The sequence below is a fragment of the Ranitomeya variabilis genome, chromosome 8 (assembly GCF_051348905.1).
Source record: "Ranitomeya variabilis isolate aRanVar5 chromosome 8, aRanVar5.hap1, whole genome shotgun sequence".
NCBI lineage: Eukaryota > Metazoa > Chordata > Amphibia > Anura > Dendrobatidae > Ranitomeya > Ranitomeya variabilis.
Window position 1 is genome coordinate 189902631 of NC_135239.1, and position 16611 is coordinate 189919241.

At 40.8% G+C, this 16611-nt stretch overlaps 1 protein-coding gene across 4 annotated transcripts in view; it reads left to right on the top strand.

Moving 5' to 3' along the window:
• Window positions 1-16611, top strand: part of FLNB (filamin B) — a 167865-nt gene that overhangs the window by 131845 nt on the left and 19409 nt on the right. For 2 of the 4 annotated variants that reach the window (XM_077278608.1, XM_077278607.1), the window contains exons 26-36: window positions 1238-1361; window positions 2923-3079; window positions 4556-4745; window positions 8501-8748; window positions 8981-9052; window positions 10062-10164; window positions 11117-11257; window positions 12564-12692; window positions 12849-13022; window positions 15695-15853; window positions 16343-16546. In XM_077278608.1, the coding sequence (XP_077134723.1) occupies window positions 1238-1361; window positions 2923-3079; window positions 4556-4745; window positions 8501-8748; window positions 8981-9052; window positions 10062-10164; window positions 11117-11257; window positions 12564-12692; window positions 12849-13022; window positions 15695-15853; window positions 16343-16546 (1701 nt within the window). The remainder of the gene's footprint in view (window positions 1-1237; window positions 1362-2922; window positions 3080-4555; window positions 4746-8500; window positions 8749-8980; window positions 9053-10061; window positions 10165-11116; window positions 11258-12563; window positions 12693-12848; window positions 13023-15694; window positions 15854-16342; window positions 16547-16611) is intronic. The other 2 variants (XM_077278609.1, XM_077278610.1) reach the window with 1 other exon arrangement.

Genomic DNA, 16611 nt, shown 5'->3' on the forward strand with positions numbered 1-16611 from the left:
TTTTTTTTTTATTTGCTATGCTTTTTATTAACATGTAAATGAGCTGTTAAGATCTATGGGCGGAGCATGAATCTCCCCGATAATCTGCCTCCAGAGCTTGTTTTAAATGAAAGTGAGATGTTACATGTAGATCAGGAGAGGAAACTGTCAATCAATACATGTCTCACACTGGTAATGCCCACTTGCATTTAAAACAAGCTCTGGAGGCAGATTCTCGGGGAGATCTATGTTCAGCCCATAGATCTCAACAACTAATTTACATATTAGGAAAAACGTGGATTTCTCTGGAATAAGAAATCGGATCGCAGATATCAAGGTTTCATTTTATTCAGCTTCCTATGACCTATATAACCATATAGACATCTTAGGAGGATTGATACCTTTAACCTATTTTGGATCCAAGTTTTGATACTCCGATCTTTATGTGGAGAGCTCATCTCTACTACATCTGTAATTTCTAAATGGATTACAATTTCTACACCTTTTCTAGAAAAACAAAAAAAATTGTATGCCTATGTATTAGTTTATGAAGCTATCTGATGCTCATCATGCACATACATGATTGTGGTTTATTTTCTTGGGAGACAACCTTTTACAATCCAGCATAGATGCAAATATCTGATGTCTCGGTATATAAGAGCAATGGTTGTCTACAAGATGAATGAAGTATTGCTCATAGCGGTCAATGATTTTTCAGCCATTTTTTATCTGGAAATCGGTTGCATATCGGAACTACTCCATTGTAGAAATCTATGGAACTGACACGTAGGGTAACTGATCGTATTTACAGTTTGGAAAAAAATTAAAAATTAAATTAAATATATATATATTTTCTAAAAAAGGTTGGAAATTGTATGATCTTTGTAAAATCTCCTGGAGCACTGCAAAACCATAATTCCCTACAGCCGAGGTTAACAAGAAACTTCAAAGGGTTTCTATGGTTGACGTGGATGAAAGAGATGGGCTTTTCTGTTGACATGTGCTTGGCCATTTCGGCATAGTCCCATTTTTCTGTGGCTTTTGTCCCAAGATCAGTTCTTGGTCTCAGTTCATTTATCGGATTTGTTTAAGGCCATAAAACATGTGAAGAAAATGAGACCATTTCCTCACTTGTTTCACCAGTGTAATTGGTAGTAGCCTCAACGTCTTGGTATGACACCTCAAGAGTCACCTACTGCAAACCTCCGGACAATTGAAGAGTTACGATCGGCTGTTTATATCTCATTTTGATCCCTAGGAGTTGTGGAGCCGGTGGATATAACAGAAAATGGAGATGGGACACATACTGTGGCTTACACCCCTAGTGTAGAGGGTCCCTACACTGTGTCAGTACAATACGCAGATGAAGAGATTCCTCGGAGGTGAGTGTTGGTCAAAACATATATTATGTGATTTGTTTAAAGGGGTTGTTTCATCTTGTTTTTTTAGAAACTCCCATATCCCCTACCTCCTGGATTTCTGCTTACTAGGGACGGTGTGCTCCTAATTGATTGACAGTTTATAGTAGCATAATTTTGGCACCGCTTACTCAAACTATGTGCTCTCTGATGCTGCAAGCTCAGGGGAACTGACACTGATTGAATCTACTGTAGTTTCAGAGCACTGCTTACAAGCTTTATTGGAAGAGCTTGTAAGCACTGCAGTTTTTGCCCAGGAGAACATCCACGGGTTGGTAGACTGGTATTCTTGGCAAAAAACAACAATTAGAACAAACAGAATTTTTTAAAATAGTTAAAAAGTTGCTTGCTTTTACAAGCACTTTGCAATTTTACACATTAAAGAGAATCTGTCAGTAGGTTCAACCCTTCTAAGTTCTCTATATGGGCTTGCAGGTCATCGAAAGTTGAATAAACCATATGTTACTATCTGTATACCAGCCCCTCCTCTCCAAAAGCTGAGAAAAGATCCAACCTTAATTTCTGTAGAGACAAAAGACCCGCCCTTCCTTTTTGTAAGGCGACAAAGAGCCGCCCCTCCTTTCCGTAAGGCGACAAAGAGCCGCCCCTCCTTTCTGTAAGGCGACAAAGAGCCGCCCCTCCTTTCCGTAAGGAGACAAAGAGCCGCCCCTCCTTTCTGTAAGGCGACAAAGAGCCGCCCCTCCTTTCCGTAAGGCGACAAAGAGCCGCCCCTCCTTTCCGTAAGGTGACAAAGAGCCGCCCCTCCTTTCCGTAAGGCGACAAAGAGCCGTCCGTCCTTTCCGTAAGGCGACAAAGAGTCGCCCCTCCTTTCCGTAAGGCGACAAAGAGCCGCCCCTCCTTTCCATAAGGCGACAAAGAGCCGCCCCTCCTTTCTGTAAGGCGACAAAGAGCCGCCCCTCCTTTCCGTAAGGAGACAAAGAGCCGCCCCTCCTTTCTGTAAGGCGACAAAGAGCCGTCCGTCCTTTCCGTAAGGCGACAAAGAGTCGCCCCTCCTTTCCGTAAGGCGACAAAGAGCCGCCCCTCCTTTCCGTAAGGCGACAAAGAGCCGCCCCTCCTTTCTGTAAGGCGACAAATAGCCGCCCCTCCTTTCCGTAAGGAGACAAAGAGCCACTATAGAGACAGATTACACTTGAAAATAGGCAGATGACATCAAGTTTATACAGAAGGAAAACCCTAGTGATTGGCACGGTGGGATGATTTTTCAGGGTGATCTCGTCACTTTAGCTTTGCCATTTTACTAGTTGATGCGTTGGTCTTTGTTTATAGAAGCAATAGTGACTATTTAAGCTGAAAGGACCGTATTATAGCGCAAGCCTTCAAGTTCTGAATTTATAGCAGCAGTTAGGTACCTCTTTTTGACCACCAAATCATCTTTCCTTTTTCTCTACATTTGTGAAGCACCAGCAGAATAATCTTTTTTTTTTTTTATGTACAGTCTCCATCATAGTCGACTTTTTCTTATTACGGTATATTTTAATATATATTTTTTCCATTTTATTTTCAGTCCTTTCAAAGTTAAAGTTCTACCTACATATGATCCAAGCAAAGTGACAGCCAGCGGCCCGGGTCTCAGCTCACAGGGGGTTCCTGCTAGTCTTCCTGTTGACTTTGCCGTGAATGCTAAGGATGCCGGATTAGGAGATCTCTCTGTTCAAGTAACTGTAAGTCATTTTTATGGGTTTTTAATTCTTGAAATGTTTTTGTTTTGTTCCCACACTCTTCAATATAATGAAAATCTGATCTATTTATGCTCTAAAATGCCTTCTATTGTCCCACTGGGGTAATAAAAATTACTGTAGTTGATGTTTTATTATTTTTAGATCAAACTATTTATTAAACCCTTTGTAGTTTTTTATTTTTTATTTTCATAGTTCTATGTGGGATCCCATGTCATAGATCTTGTCCATCAGTGTCCATGTATGTGACTACTGGGAATTGATGGTATGCAGGAGTTTTGCTTCTGGGCAAGGATATGGTGACACCATATTTACAGTACTCATGGCATCTTGAGGCCTATAATAGGGAACCATAGGAACTCCATATTTTACGTCAGATGTCTAAAATAGCCACACCAGTTGCTGATCAAAGTTATATTCCCTTGTTGGAGAATTATGGCTTATCCATAAGATATGCCATAAATTACTGATGCATGCGGATCAACTTTTAAGATTAATTCCCATCTCTGGAATGGGGTCTTCCAACCTCCATCCTGCGTGGTGGGCCAACGAGGGTACGGAGAAATAGTGCGTTTGCTTGGCTATTTCCATAAAACCCATAGAAGTGAATGGAGAGGCGCACATGCACAGCCACCTCTCCATGTAGACTTTTTTTGGATGTCGCCTCTTCTAGTGGGTTGGTTTTTGGAGGACCTTTAGTTTTGGAGACAGTTGGAGGTCCTACCTCTGGGACCTACGTCTTTCAGACATTTATGGCTTATCTCATAGCTGTGACTACTTTGTTGCTCTGCTCTTGTGGCCCTCTAGTAATGGCTGCAACCAGCCAGGAACATAATATTGATCTGTGATGGATCATCAATATCAAATTAGTGAAGGGTCTGACTTTTGGAACTCCCCATGATTGTTTCCTGATCATCAGGAGTAAGGATAGACCATCAATATTGTGGTCTTGGAAAATTCTTTAAATCTATTCTAAGCCTCAGATTTGGAGTGCTGTAGCAAACAAACGTCCAACACCTATAAAGATTTTGGGTACAAAAGAAGTGCTTGAGATGACTGTATGTTTCTGCCAGTTGCTGATGTCGGCTATTGCAGGATGCTGGGGATTTAATGCTATTCCCTCGTGCTAGTTACAAAGTGTAAATCATGTGTAATGAAAAACATTGCTGTTTGTTTAGGGATTAAAGGAAAACTTGGAGCCTAGGGGGGATATTCTCCGAAATCTGTGTAGATGGACAAAGAATACACTCTGGGCAAATTCTCAAAACATGCCGTTGTAACTGAAGATGATCGCTCTATGGCTTCCAAGGGAGCAGTAGTTTTCATTGATGTTTGTTCTATTGTAACAATATTGTGATTCGGGTTGTGTTTCTTTAGCTGTTCACAATACTGTCATGTGTATGTCATTACGTTTTGGGAGGTTAGTATTTTAAATGTTTTTATATCCTTTGTTGCTGTTAGGACCAAGAAGGTAAACCAAAGAAGGCGCAAATCCTGGACAACAAGGATGGAACATATGCCGTCTCCTACGTCCCGGATAAAACTGGCCGCTATCAGGTTGCTGTAAAATATGGTGGCGATGACATACCCTATTCCCCTTACAGAATTAGGGCAATGCCCTCTGGAGATGCCAGCAAGTGTACAGCAGCAGGTATAATCATACATGGAGTATGTCCGCAGACAATTGCCTGTTGTTACATCTAACTTTTAGGAATTTTAGGTGCTTTTTGTACATTTTCAACATTACTACCTACATTAAGTATAGTCCTGAGGGGGGGGGGGGAGAAATAAAAATAATATGTACAGACCAAAAGTTTGGACACACCTTCTCATTTAAAGATTTTTCTGTATTTTCAGGACTATGAAAATTGTTCATTCACACTGAAGGCATCGAAACCATGAATGAACACATGTGGAATTATATACTTAACAGAAAAGTGTGAAAAAACGGAAATTATGTCTTCTATTAGGTTCTTCAAAGTAGTCACCTTTTGCTTTGGTGATTGCTTTGCACACTCTTGGCATTCTCTTGATGAGCTTCAAGAGGTAGTCACCGGGAATGGTCTTCCAACAATCTTGAAGGAGTTCCCAGAGATGCTTAGCACTTGTTGGCCCTTTTGCCTTCACTCTGCGGTCCAGCTCACCCCAAACCATCTCGATTGGGTTCAGGTCTGGTGACTGTGGAGGCCAGGTCATCTGGCGCAGCACCCCATCACTCTCCTTCTTGGTCAAATAGCCCTTACACAGCCTGGAGGTGTGTTTGGGGTCATTGTCCTGTTGAAAAATAAATGATGGTCCAACTAAACGCAAAACCGGATGGAATAGCATGCCGCTGCAGAAAGATGCTGTGGTAGCCATGCTGGTTCAGTATGCCTTCAATTTTGAATAAATCCCCAACAGTGTCACCAGCAAAGCACCCCCACACCATCACACCTCCTCCTCCATGCTTCACGGTGGGAACCAGGCATGTAGAGTCCATCCGTTCACCTTTTCTGCGTCGCACAAAGACACGGTGGTTGGAACCAAAGATCTCAAATTTGGACTCATCAGGCCAAAGCACAACTTTCCACTGGTCTAATGTCCATTCCTTGTGTTCTTTAGCCCAAACAAGTCTCTTCTGCTTGTTGCCTGTCCTTAGCAGTGGTTTCCTAGCAGCTATTTTACCATGAAGGCCTGCTGCACAAAGTCTCCTCTTAACAGTTGTTGTAGAGATGTGTCTGCTGCTAGAACTCTGTGTGGCATTGACCTGGTCTCTAATCTGAGCTGCTGTTAACCTGCGATTTCTGAGGCTGGTGACTCGGATAAACTTATCCTCAGAAGCAGAGGTGACTCTTGGTCTTCCTTTCCTGGGGCAGTCCTCATGTGAGCCAGTTTCTTTGTAGCGCTTGATGGTTTTTGCCACTGCACTTGGGGACACTTTCAAAGTTTGCCCAATTTTTCGGACTGACTGACCTTCATTTCTTAAAGTAATGATGGCCACTCGTTTTTCTTTACTTAGCTGCTTTTTTCTTGCCATAATACAAATTCTAACAGTCTATTCAGTAGGACTATCAGCTGTGTATCTGCCACACTTCTGCACAACACAACTGATGGTCCCAATCCCAATTATAAGCAAGAAATCCCACTTATTAAACCTGACAGGGCACACCTGTGAATTGAAAACCATTCCCGGTGACTACCTCTTGAAGCTCATCAAGAGAATGCCAAGAGTGTGCAAAGCAGTCATCAAAGCAAAAGGTGGCTACTTTGAAGAGCTTAGAATATAAGACATATTTTCAGTTGTTTCACAGTTTTATGTTAAGTATCTAATTCCACATGTGTTAATTCATAGTTTTGATGCCTTCAGTGTGAATGTACAATTTTCATAGTCATGAAAATACAGAAAAATCTTTAAATGAGAAGGTGTGTCCAAACTTTTGGTCTGTACCGTGTGTGTATATATATATATATATATATGCATGTATGTATGTATATGTATATGTATATATATATATATATATATATATATATATATATATATATATATATATATATATATATATATATATATATATATATATAATCTCAAAAGAAGGCAGCACTCCAAATACTTTTCAAGGTGAAAAAAGTGCGGTTTATTCAGCCCACATCTCTGTGCGACGTTTCGGCTCACACTGAGCCTTTTTCAAGCCTTGAAAAGTATTTCAAGGCTTGAAAAAGGCTCAGTGTGAGCCAAAACGTCACAGAGATGTGGGCTGAATAAACCGCACTTTTTTTTTTTTTTTTTTTTTCGGGGGTGTGTGTGAAAATGTATGTTTTCCCTCCTGTAACTCAAGCAATCAGATGCCCTGGAAAAGTAGATGTTAACATTACAGTAAATGTTTTTTCATCCACTTCTACATTACTTTCTTTTGTTGAATTTGTCTTGAGCGCAGTTCTGCCTTGGAGCTCTCAGGTTTTTTTTCCTGCCCGCTTGCTCCTTTTTTTTTTTCTAATTTGGGATCGCTCTCTTTATATGTGGTTATTTGAGCTGTACCTGTTGCTCTCTCCTCGCCGTCTCCTTCTTCTGCATTCCTATATGATTTGGTCACAAACAGCCACTTAATAGGCTGGGAAAACCGAACCTGACACATTGTCTCACCCAAGTCTTCATTTCCCATCACTACCTGAGATTTCCTGAAAAATGTGCAAAATAACAGAAGCCAAGCTAGGCGGAAAACAAGATTGTTTTGTCCCAATCTATGGCGTCTTAAGAAGTTGTAACCCTGCTTTCTCAATCTTCTACTTTTACATATGTATTCTGAGATGGGTATATAATTTTTGGGGGTCTAAAAATTATCATGAAAGAAATATAAAATCCGCTTTCCAAACTTGTCAGTTGTAGAGTTTCCATTGTGAGTTATTTCCTGATGATCTTCTCTAAAATCGTCCAACTACACTGAAATCATAACTGAATCCAGCAGTTTCGAATTTCATGTACTATGAAGGGGTGTACGTGATGATTTGAGGTGTGATCAGACTTTTTGAGTAATTGGGAAAACAGTAGATATAAGTGAAAGGGTTAATCAGTGCCCACCCTCTTCATACCATGACATTTTTAGGTCCAAAATTATGTGTTGAATAATTTCCAAACATTATTTTTAGGCTGTATAATCCACCCCCCCCACCATACTTTATAAACTATGATATTTACACTAATGGTGACTGTTTTCCTAAATCTATGTGTCTGGATTTGGAATAAAGTCATGTTATCAAATTAGTCATTGCAGAATCTGCAAAATAATAGGCCAAAGGGAATAAATGACCTAAAGTTAAAAAAAAGAACATTACGGTCATCAATCATGTGGGTAGACAAGCAGTTTTCCTCATCCTATGGGTTATTACGAGAGCAGCGGTGGCATCAAATAAATCAGGATTTTTTTTTCTTCAATGTGGACTATTTAAAAATAAAAAAATTTATAAAAAATAGTTTTTTCAAATGAAGTATGTTTCAACTTAATCATACTTTTGTCCTCCTGGGAGTCTTGATGCTTTGAATAACATGTTATTTGTAAGCATTACTGAATGACAGACTATCTGTTATATAGATATATATCTAACGTTTACAGCAGATCTCAAGACCATTGTTATGGCCCCTGGCTGTAATAAGAGTATATTGCCGGAAGGGGACAGATGAAGACCTCTCCGTCTGTCAGACACCTCAGATCGATATCAGCCTCAACAACTAAGGGGCCAGAAAAGACCAATAAAGTTATCACATTGGGACTGTTCAATTCATGGCACTGTGATCATTCTCTAAAGATGGCGGCAATTCAAAAGTTGTGCCCTGAACACAACGTGGTGCTCGTTAAGGAGTTTTGTACCTCTAGTTAAGGTTCCTCAACTCAGAAACTAAAAGTTGATACCATTTGCTTTTTGTATTTCCAGGGCCTGGAATCCAACCAGCTGTGAAGACCGGTGAAGAGGTTGGGTTTGTGGTTGATGCCACAACTGCCGGAAAAGGAAAGGTCACTTGTAGCATACTAGATCCAGACGGTCTAGAATCAGAAGCTGATGTAATCGAGAACGAAGACGGCACCTATGACATCTTTTACACCACCGCTAAGACCGGACCTTATGTTATACATGTCCGCTTTGGTGGAGTAGATATCCCCAATAGCCCCTTCACTGTTATGGTAAGTGGCTGTCGTAGACTATATGTAATGTATATTGTTGGATGGAGGAACCTCTAGTGCCGCTTTGGGTTTACCATTATGCAGGTTTGCCAAGGGATGGAGTGACCATAATATGTATTGGATTTTTGTAAATGTCCATTTTAGCCTAAACCTGAAAAAGGCGATTACGGTGTTCTGCTTGTTGTTTGTTCCATGATGAAATGATATTGACCTTTTTGTTCCACCACGCCAGGCTACAGATGAAGTCCCAGTAGTGGCTCAGCAGCAGACTGTTAGTGCCTGTCCTCCAGGCTATGAACCCTTGGTATATATATTCATCTCCATATAACCGATCCACTCTCCTTCCATGTTTGTTCCTTGACAGAATTGACACTGCTGCTTCTTAGGACTGCTTGAGCCGCTCTCGGCCACGTTGATCATTTTTCTTATTTCTTTATTATTGCATCATGACGTGTTTTTGCCTTTTCGAGCTAAAGAAAAATCACATCCAATCCCTTTTATGTTATTATCGACCTTCGAAAGAAGCCTCTTTTGATTTGATGACTTTTGTTCCCTTCTTGCACGACACATTTCACTATTTCATTTCACTTTTGTGGCGTTTTATGTGTTTTTGTTGGTTTGTGTTCTTGAAAATCATCACTACTAAACTCCCGAGTTGATGGTGCCGCCGCGTGACTACTGTTATGTCATTCTCTACACTGCTTGCACAGATATGTCTAAATCATTTTCTTTTCCAGATTATTTTTTTTTTCCTGTTTTGGTGTTTTAGGAGTTTTGATATTTAGTTTGGGTTCACATTCACGGCGGCAATTTTGCAAATTGACCCTGTGTGCAAAGATTGTGGTGCAAGCAAAAATAAATAAATAGTCTCTGGCAAATTCATATATTATTTTGGGAGGGAAAAAAAGCAGTGTAATGCTCATCCTGGTCCTTCTTGTTCATGCATAGAATTAGAAACTATAAGGGAAATCAATGGAAGTGCTGCAGATTTTCCTTTTTGGAGTGTGGTCGGAGTGTGGTCAGATGGAGAGAAGATGGAGAATTTTTTTTCCCATCTTCTCCATTCTGACAGTCCTTGTGAATATGCACAAGCCCTTAGTGTGCAGTGGCTTTTTTTATATACTTGGAGATGCGCTGCCTCACTCCGTCCCTCCTTATATGAGGACATATGTAGCAGACCACTGTTCATAAAGGACCACCCCTTTATCTAACCCTTTAAAGCAATTCTTCTATCACACAAGTCAATTTGCAAAATCCCCAGTTCCAATTGCGGCCATGTTCTTCGAGTGTTCATATGATGTTTTCATTCCCAGGTGTCAGAGACTGCCTATGCCCCAATTGGCTCTATGAATGGTATGGGATTCAAGCCATTCGATTTAGTTATCCCATTTGCCGTAAGAACAGGAGAAATAACAGGTGAGTCAAAAACGGAAATTCTTTTTTTTTTTTTTTTTATGACACTGAAATGAAACGGGCATAGAAAACAAATTATTTTTTTACTTATATTACAAATACCTTTAGTTAATATAATCGCGCTAAGTTTTTGTTTGCAATTTTCATTCTTTCGTTAATTTTCTGGTCTTCTGGCATCAAGTTTGCAGTCTAGTCCAAGTTTCTGATCTTTCTCTTGTGGGAGTTTCTCTTCCAGTAATATAGGCTGAATACGAGCTCTGGCTGTGCTTCGGTTTTCAGTACGTCAAATATCAGCACAGCTTCTGTCCTGCACTGACTGATCTGCAGCCTGTTTTCTCTGCCCTCCTTGAGGCTGTAACTTCTTTCTTCCCTCTCCATTGCAGATCTGGGTAAAACCCAATTCTCCTATCTGCTACTATCTGTAAGGCATCATTCAGACTTCCGATTTACACGTATGAGTGCTATCCACGGTTTTCATGGATAGTACTTGTATCTATGATAGTCTATGGGGCCATTCAGATGTCTGTGATTTTTCACGGATCGAGAGGTCTTTGCAAAGTCACAGAGACATATCCGATTTTGATAAACTGTTGACCACGAACCACATTCTGATCAAAGACTGATCAACATAATTAATTTTTTCTCGTACGTGAGAAAAACTGACGTCTGAATGAGGCCTTAGACTGAGATAAGAGAAGGTGGAGCAGAAGGAGCCGTCAGAACTGAGCAGAATCTGTAACATTTTTGCAAAAGCTTTGAGCTAAGTAACAGACTTGGACACCATGGTCCATGCAGTACAATGGTGAAAAGTTGTTTTTTTAAATTTATTACTTGCCTAACTTTTGCATTTAGTAAGTAAATGAACAATAAAAAAGAAATTTGTGCAAATGTGTACATGGCCTTTATGCCTGAACAGTACTTCCTTTTCACGTATTTCTTTGGTTCCGCTGTTTAGGTGAAGTCATCATGCCTTCGGGCAAGGCCGCCCCTGCAGATATTGTTGACAATAAGGATGGCACTGTATCCGTGCGTTATGTGCCAACAGAGACTGGACTCCACGAGTTACATATCAAGTGTAATGGAGCCCATATTCCAGGTATAGTAAGGCTTAGAAGGTGTTTTCATTGAAAATCTGGGCGCTTCTCCATTATCTGGACACCACAACAATCCTTATTCTGGCCATGGCTTTCCCTTCATCCTCCAGTCCCGGCCCCTTTGCCAGGCTGAAAAGTACCAAAATGTGGCTGATTTGCAAGTCTTTTTTTTCTTGTGGTATCAGAGAGGGGCATCAAAATGTGCTAAGTGTCTTCACAGAAATACTGACAAGGGATGAGCGGACCCGTGGAAGATCGGGTCCGTGGAAGATCGGGTTTGAGCAAACTTTAGTCCAAAGTTTCGGTACCAGAACTGTACCCTAACTTGCACCCAAAACCCATAAAAGTCAATGAGGACCTGAATTTTGGTGCTTGAAAAATGGCTTTATTTCTTTCTATCTTTTTTCCTCTTTCTCTCGCTCTTTTGCACGCTCTTTTGCATGCTTTTTTTGCGCTCTTTCTTTTTCTTTTGCGCTCTCCCTTTCTCGCGCTCTCCCTCTCTCGCGCTCTCCCTTTCTCGCGCTCTCCCTTTCTCGCGCTCTCCCTTTCTCGCGCTCTCCCTTTCTCGCGCTCTCCCTTTCTCGCGCTCTCCCTTTCTCGCGCTCTCCCTTTCTCGCGCTCTCCCTTTCTCGCGCTCTCCCTTTCTCGCTCTCTCTTTCGCTCTTTCTCTTTTGCCTGCGCTCTCTTGCGCTCTCTCTTTCCATCATCCATGCAGTGCAGTGAAAATGTGAAGCGTAGATCAATCAGCACTTCGGATTCGGTATCTGCACAGTGTGCATTTATGCTGTGGATTTTGCAGTACAAAGGGTGAAGTGTGAAGCAAATGCAAATCATTTAGGCAACAAAATCCCCAATTTTTTTTTTTTTTTTTTAACTGTGGCTTTTCCATTACCGTTCCAACCGTATGCAATAACGCTCACTATTTCTAGATTTATTTTTTTTTTGCATACCTCAGCAATACCTTTAAATAGGTTCTGCGGCACAAAAATAATCCAAAAATAAATTCTGTTGGTGCTTCCCTAACTATGCATACTAGTGCTGCCCCCCAGTGGTAAGAGGGTGAAAAGCCACACGTTTTATATTGTATTGTTACACTATTTTATTGCTTTATGTATTATTTTATTTTTTAAATATCACGATGTTAACATTTAAAAAAGTTTATAAACTTTTTCATATTATTGTAGTGCAAGAGTCGTGCACAAACCTAGACAAATGTTAATTTTTTTCACATAATTTCATATTTCATCTTTTACTCCATTTATCTGTTCTTCAGCACTTACTATTATTTATTTCTCATTTGATTTTTAGAAAGTCCATTACAGTTTTATGTTAACTATCCCAACACTGGAAGTGTTTCAGCGTACGGACCAGGCCTTAGCTATGGAGTTGCCCACAAGCCCGCCACGTTCACCATTGTTACAGAGGATGCAGGAGAAGGTACGACTTTCCTCCATTTCTTCCATGTAATAATTGCTTTTCTGTAAAGCTATAAAAGATACAAAGTCACGTTTTGTTTTTGTGTGTTTTTTTTTTTTTGCGTTCTGTGCTCATTTTGGACTTTTACGCAATTTTTTTTCTATTTATCTGGATTAGGTGGTCTTGACCTGGCGATTGAAGGACCCTCAAAAGCCGAAATTAGCTGCATTGATAACAAAGATGGTACCTGTAGCGTCACCTACCTGCCGACCTTACCTGGAGATTACAGCATCCTGGTCAAATACAACGACACTCACATTGCCGGAAGCCCATTTATTGCTAAAATCACTGGTAAAATGGATTTAATTATTATGTGTCTAAGAAAATCATAACATATAAAAAAAAAAAACAATTTTAAGAATTTTACTGTAAGCGAGAGGAGGCCATCAAGTATGTAAAATTGGATCTTGGCCATTATGCGGGCGCCGTATGTAGACGTGTCCCTCCGTACGTAGGATCCCCACGGTGCACGCAGCGTTGCAGATTTATTTTTCCAGAAGCATCTGCAGGGTATGCCACATTCATCAGATACATGGGTGTTCCATTTCTGATACCCAATAGAATTGGGTCCCTTACATGTTCCACTAGGCGAGAGGACAGCAACTTGACCCAGAGGTGACCCTGTCCAATATTGGGTTAGAGAAGGAGCCAAGCAATCATGTATCAGTCTGCTGGAACAAGGGTTCTCCTGATAGAAGTGGTTATTCCAGAGGTTGATGTACCATCAGTTTATCAGATGGGAAGACGTGACCTAAAATTTCCTTCAGTTACTCAGGCTTTGCAGGATCCATGCAGCTCTATTGATGTGCAGGTCCCGGTAGCTTCCTGTCATCCTGCCCTGCGCTGATCAGACTGATCAGTGTCGGGCAGCAGAAGGAGGAGCTGTGCTCTTGCATGGTTCTCTCAGTGATTGTAATGGTCTTTCAGTGCTCCTCCTCCTTGATATCGAATTTCCCAGTTCGTGAGGGGTCACTCTGTGACTGATAGCTGAGGACCCCCTTTCTAATAACTCTGATTACCTTGTGTCTTCCATGGAATCTCTACTTTTGATCTACTTAATGTTAAGCTTCCAGTAATGCTTTGCATTAATTATATAAATATGTAAATTCACCAACCATAAATTGCATTACATACAGTACAGACCAAAAGTTTGGACACACCTTCTCATTTAAAGATTTTTCTGTATTTTCATGACTATGAAAATTGTACATTCACACTGAAGGCATCAAAACTATGAATTAACACATGTGGAATTAGATACTTAACAAAAAAGTGTGAAACAACTGAAATTATGTCTTATATTCTAGGTTCTTCAAAGTAGTCACCTTTTGCTTTGGTGATTGCTTTGCACACTCTTGGCATTCTCTTGATGAGCTTCAAGAGGTAGTCACCGGGAATGGTCTTCCAACAATCTTGAAGGAGTTCCCAGAGATCCTTAGCACTTGTTGGCCCTTTTGCCTTCACTCTGCGGTCCAGCTCACCCCAAACCATCTCAATTGGGTTCAGGTCTGGTGACTGTGGAGGCCAGGTCATCAGGCGTAGCACCCCATCACTCTCCTTCTTGGTCAAATAGCCCTTACACAGTCTGGAGGTGTGTTTGGGGTCATTGTCCTATTGAAAAAAAAAATGATGGTCCAACTAAACGCAAGCCAGATGGAGTAGCATGCCACTGCAAGATGCTGTGGTAGCCATGCTGGTTCAGTATGCCTTCAATTTTGAATAAATCCCCAACAGCGTCACCAGCAAAGCACCCCCACACCATCACACCTCCTCCTCCATACTTCACGGTGGGAACCAGGCATGTAGAGTCCATCCGTTCATCTTTTCTGTGTTGCACAAATACACGGTGGTTGGAACCAGAGATCTCAAATTTGGACTCATCAGACCAAAGCACAGATTTCCACTGGTCTATTGTCCATTCCTTGTGTTTTTTAACCCAAACAAGTCTCTTCTGCTTGTTGCCTGTCCTTAGCAGTTGTTTCCTAGCAGCTATTTTACCATGAAGGCCTGGTGCACAAAGTCTCCTCTTAACAGTTGTTGTAGAGATGTGTCTGCTGCTAGAACTCTGTGTGGCATTGACCTGGTCTCTAATCTGAGCTGCTGTTAACCTGCGATTTCTGAGGCTGGGGACTCGGATAAACTTATCCTCAGAAGCAGAGGTGACTCTTGGTCTTCCTTTCCTGGGGTGGTCCTCATGTGAGCCAGGTTCTTTGTAGCGCTTGATGGTTTTTGCAACTGCACTTGGGGACACTTTCAAAGTTTTCCCAATTTTTTGGACTGACTGACCTTCATTTCTTAAAGTAATAATGGCCACTCGTTATTCTTTACTTAGCTGCTTTTTTCTTGCCATAATACAAATTCTAACAGTCTATTCAGTAGGACTATCAGCTGTGTATCTACAATACGCCTGCACAACACAACTGATGGTCCCAACCCCATTTATAAGGCAAGAAATCTCACTTATTAAACCTGACAGGGCACTCCTGTGAAGTGAAAACCATTTTGGGTGACTACCTCTTGAAGCTCATCAAGAGAATGCCAAGAGTGTGCAAAGCAGTCATCAAAGCAAAAGGTGGCTACTTTGAAGAACCTAGAATATAAGACATATTTTCAGTTGTTTCACACTTTTTTTGTTAAGTATATAATTCCATGTGTGTTAATTCATAGTTTTGATGCCTTCAGTGTGAATTTACAATTTTCATAGTCATGAAAATACAGAAAAATCTTTAAATGAGGTGTGTCCAAACTTTTGGTCTGTACTGTATATGCAAATAATTTCCAGAAACACAGAAGGAATCAATTTCTGCTGTCTATTAATTCCCGGGACTTGGGAGCTGAGAACATGTATTGCTGATTTATTCCACTTGTGCAACTAATTTCCATGACCTTTCAGTGTAATTCGCTTAATGTCGTTTGTGCCTTTTGCGGCTCGTTGGACGTGATATCATCTGTTCTGCCTTTAGATGACAGCAGGAGACGTTCCCAAGTCAAACTGGGATCCACGGCCGATTTCTTACTGGATATCAACGAGACCGATCTCAGCCTGCTGACGGCCAGCATTAAGGCCCCATCTGGTCACGATGAGCCTTGTCTTCTGAAGAGACTTCCCAATAACCACATTGGTAGGCACAAAATTAATGCCGAAGATTAGTTTATTAGATTATTATATTCTTTGTGATGATTTCCTTTTTTTTTTATTTTAGCCAAGTTTTGCAGTTACATAACATGAAATTTATTCTGTATGTGGTGCAGTATTATTCTTGGAGACGATGAGCTCCATGTGTTTCTCCTTGAAACCTTCTTCTTTGATGGTCGGTAATATGGAGCATTCTTCATCATGATCCAGGTCTCTACACTGTTTAATCCTTGGAGAAATTACCATTGGGTTCCCCCATGGACCCAATAAATGACTAGTATGCGCCTCTTCATAATGATCCCTTTGCTTGAGAAATAAAACTGCCAAATGTATGCAAGGCCTAGAAGAAAGTCTTTGGGTCCTTGACCATTTTCCCGTATGGAACCTAGATAATTCCGATGTAGGACAGAGAAAAGACCAACTTCGTATTCTGTAACAAATAATGTTATAATATTCTGATATAATTTTTTTTCAGGTATCTCTTTCATCCCTCGGGAGGTGGGAGAACATTTGGTCAGCATCAAGAAGAATGGCCGCCATGTGCCCAACAGCCCTATATCCATCATGGTTTATCAATCTGAGATAGGAGATGCCAGCAAGGTGAAAGTTTTTGGCCCTGGGTTGACAGATGGGCGTACCTATGAGATGTCAGATTTTGTTGTAGACACAAGAGAAGCTGGTTAGTACTCGATCTGTGATGCTACCTAAAATAAGGTTTTGGTTTTTTTAAAGGGTGTTAATCGT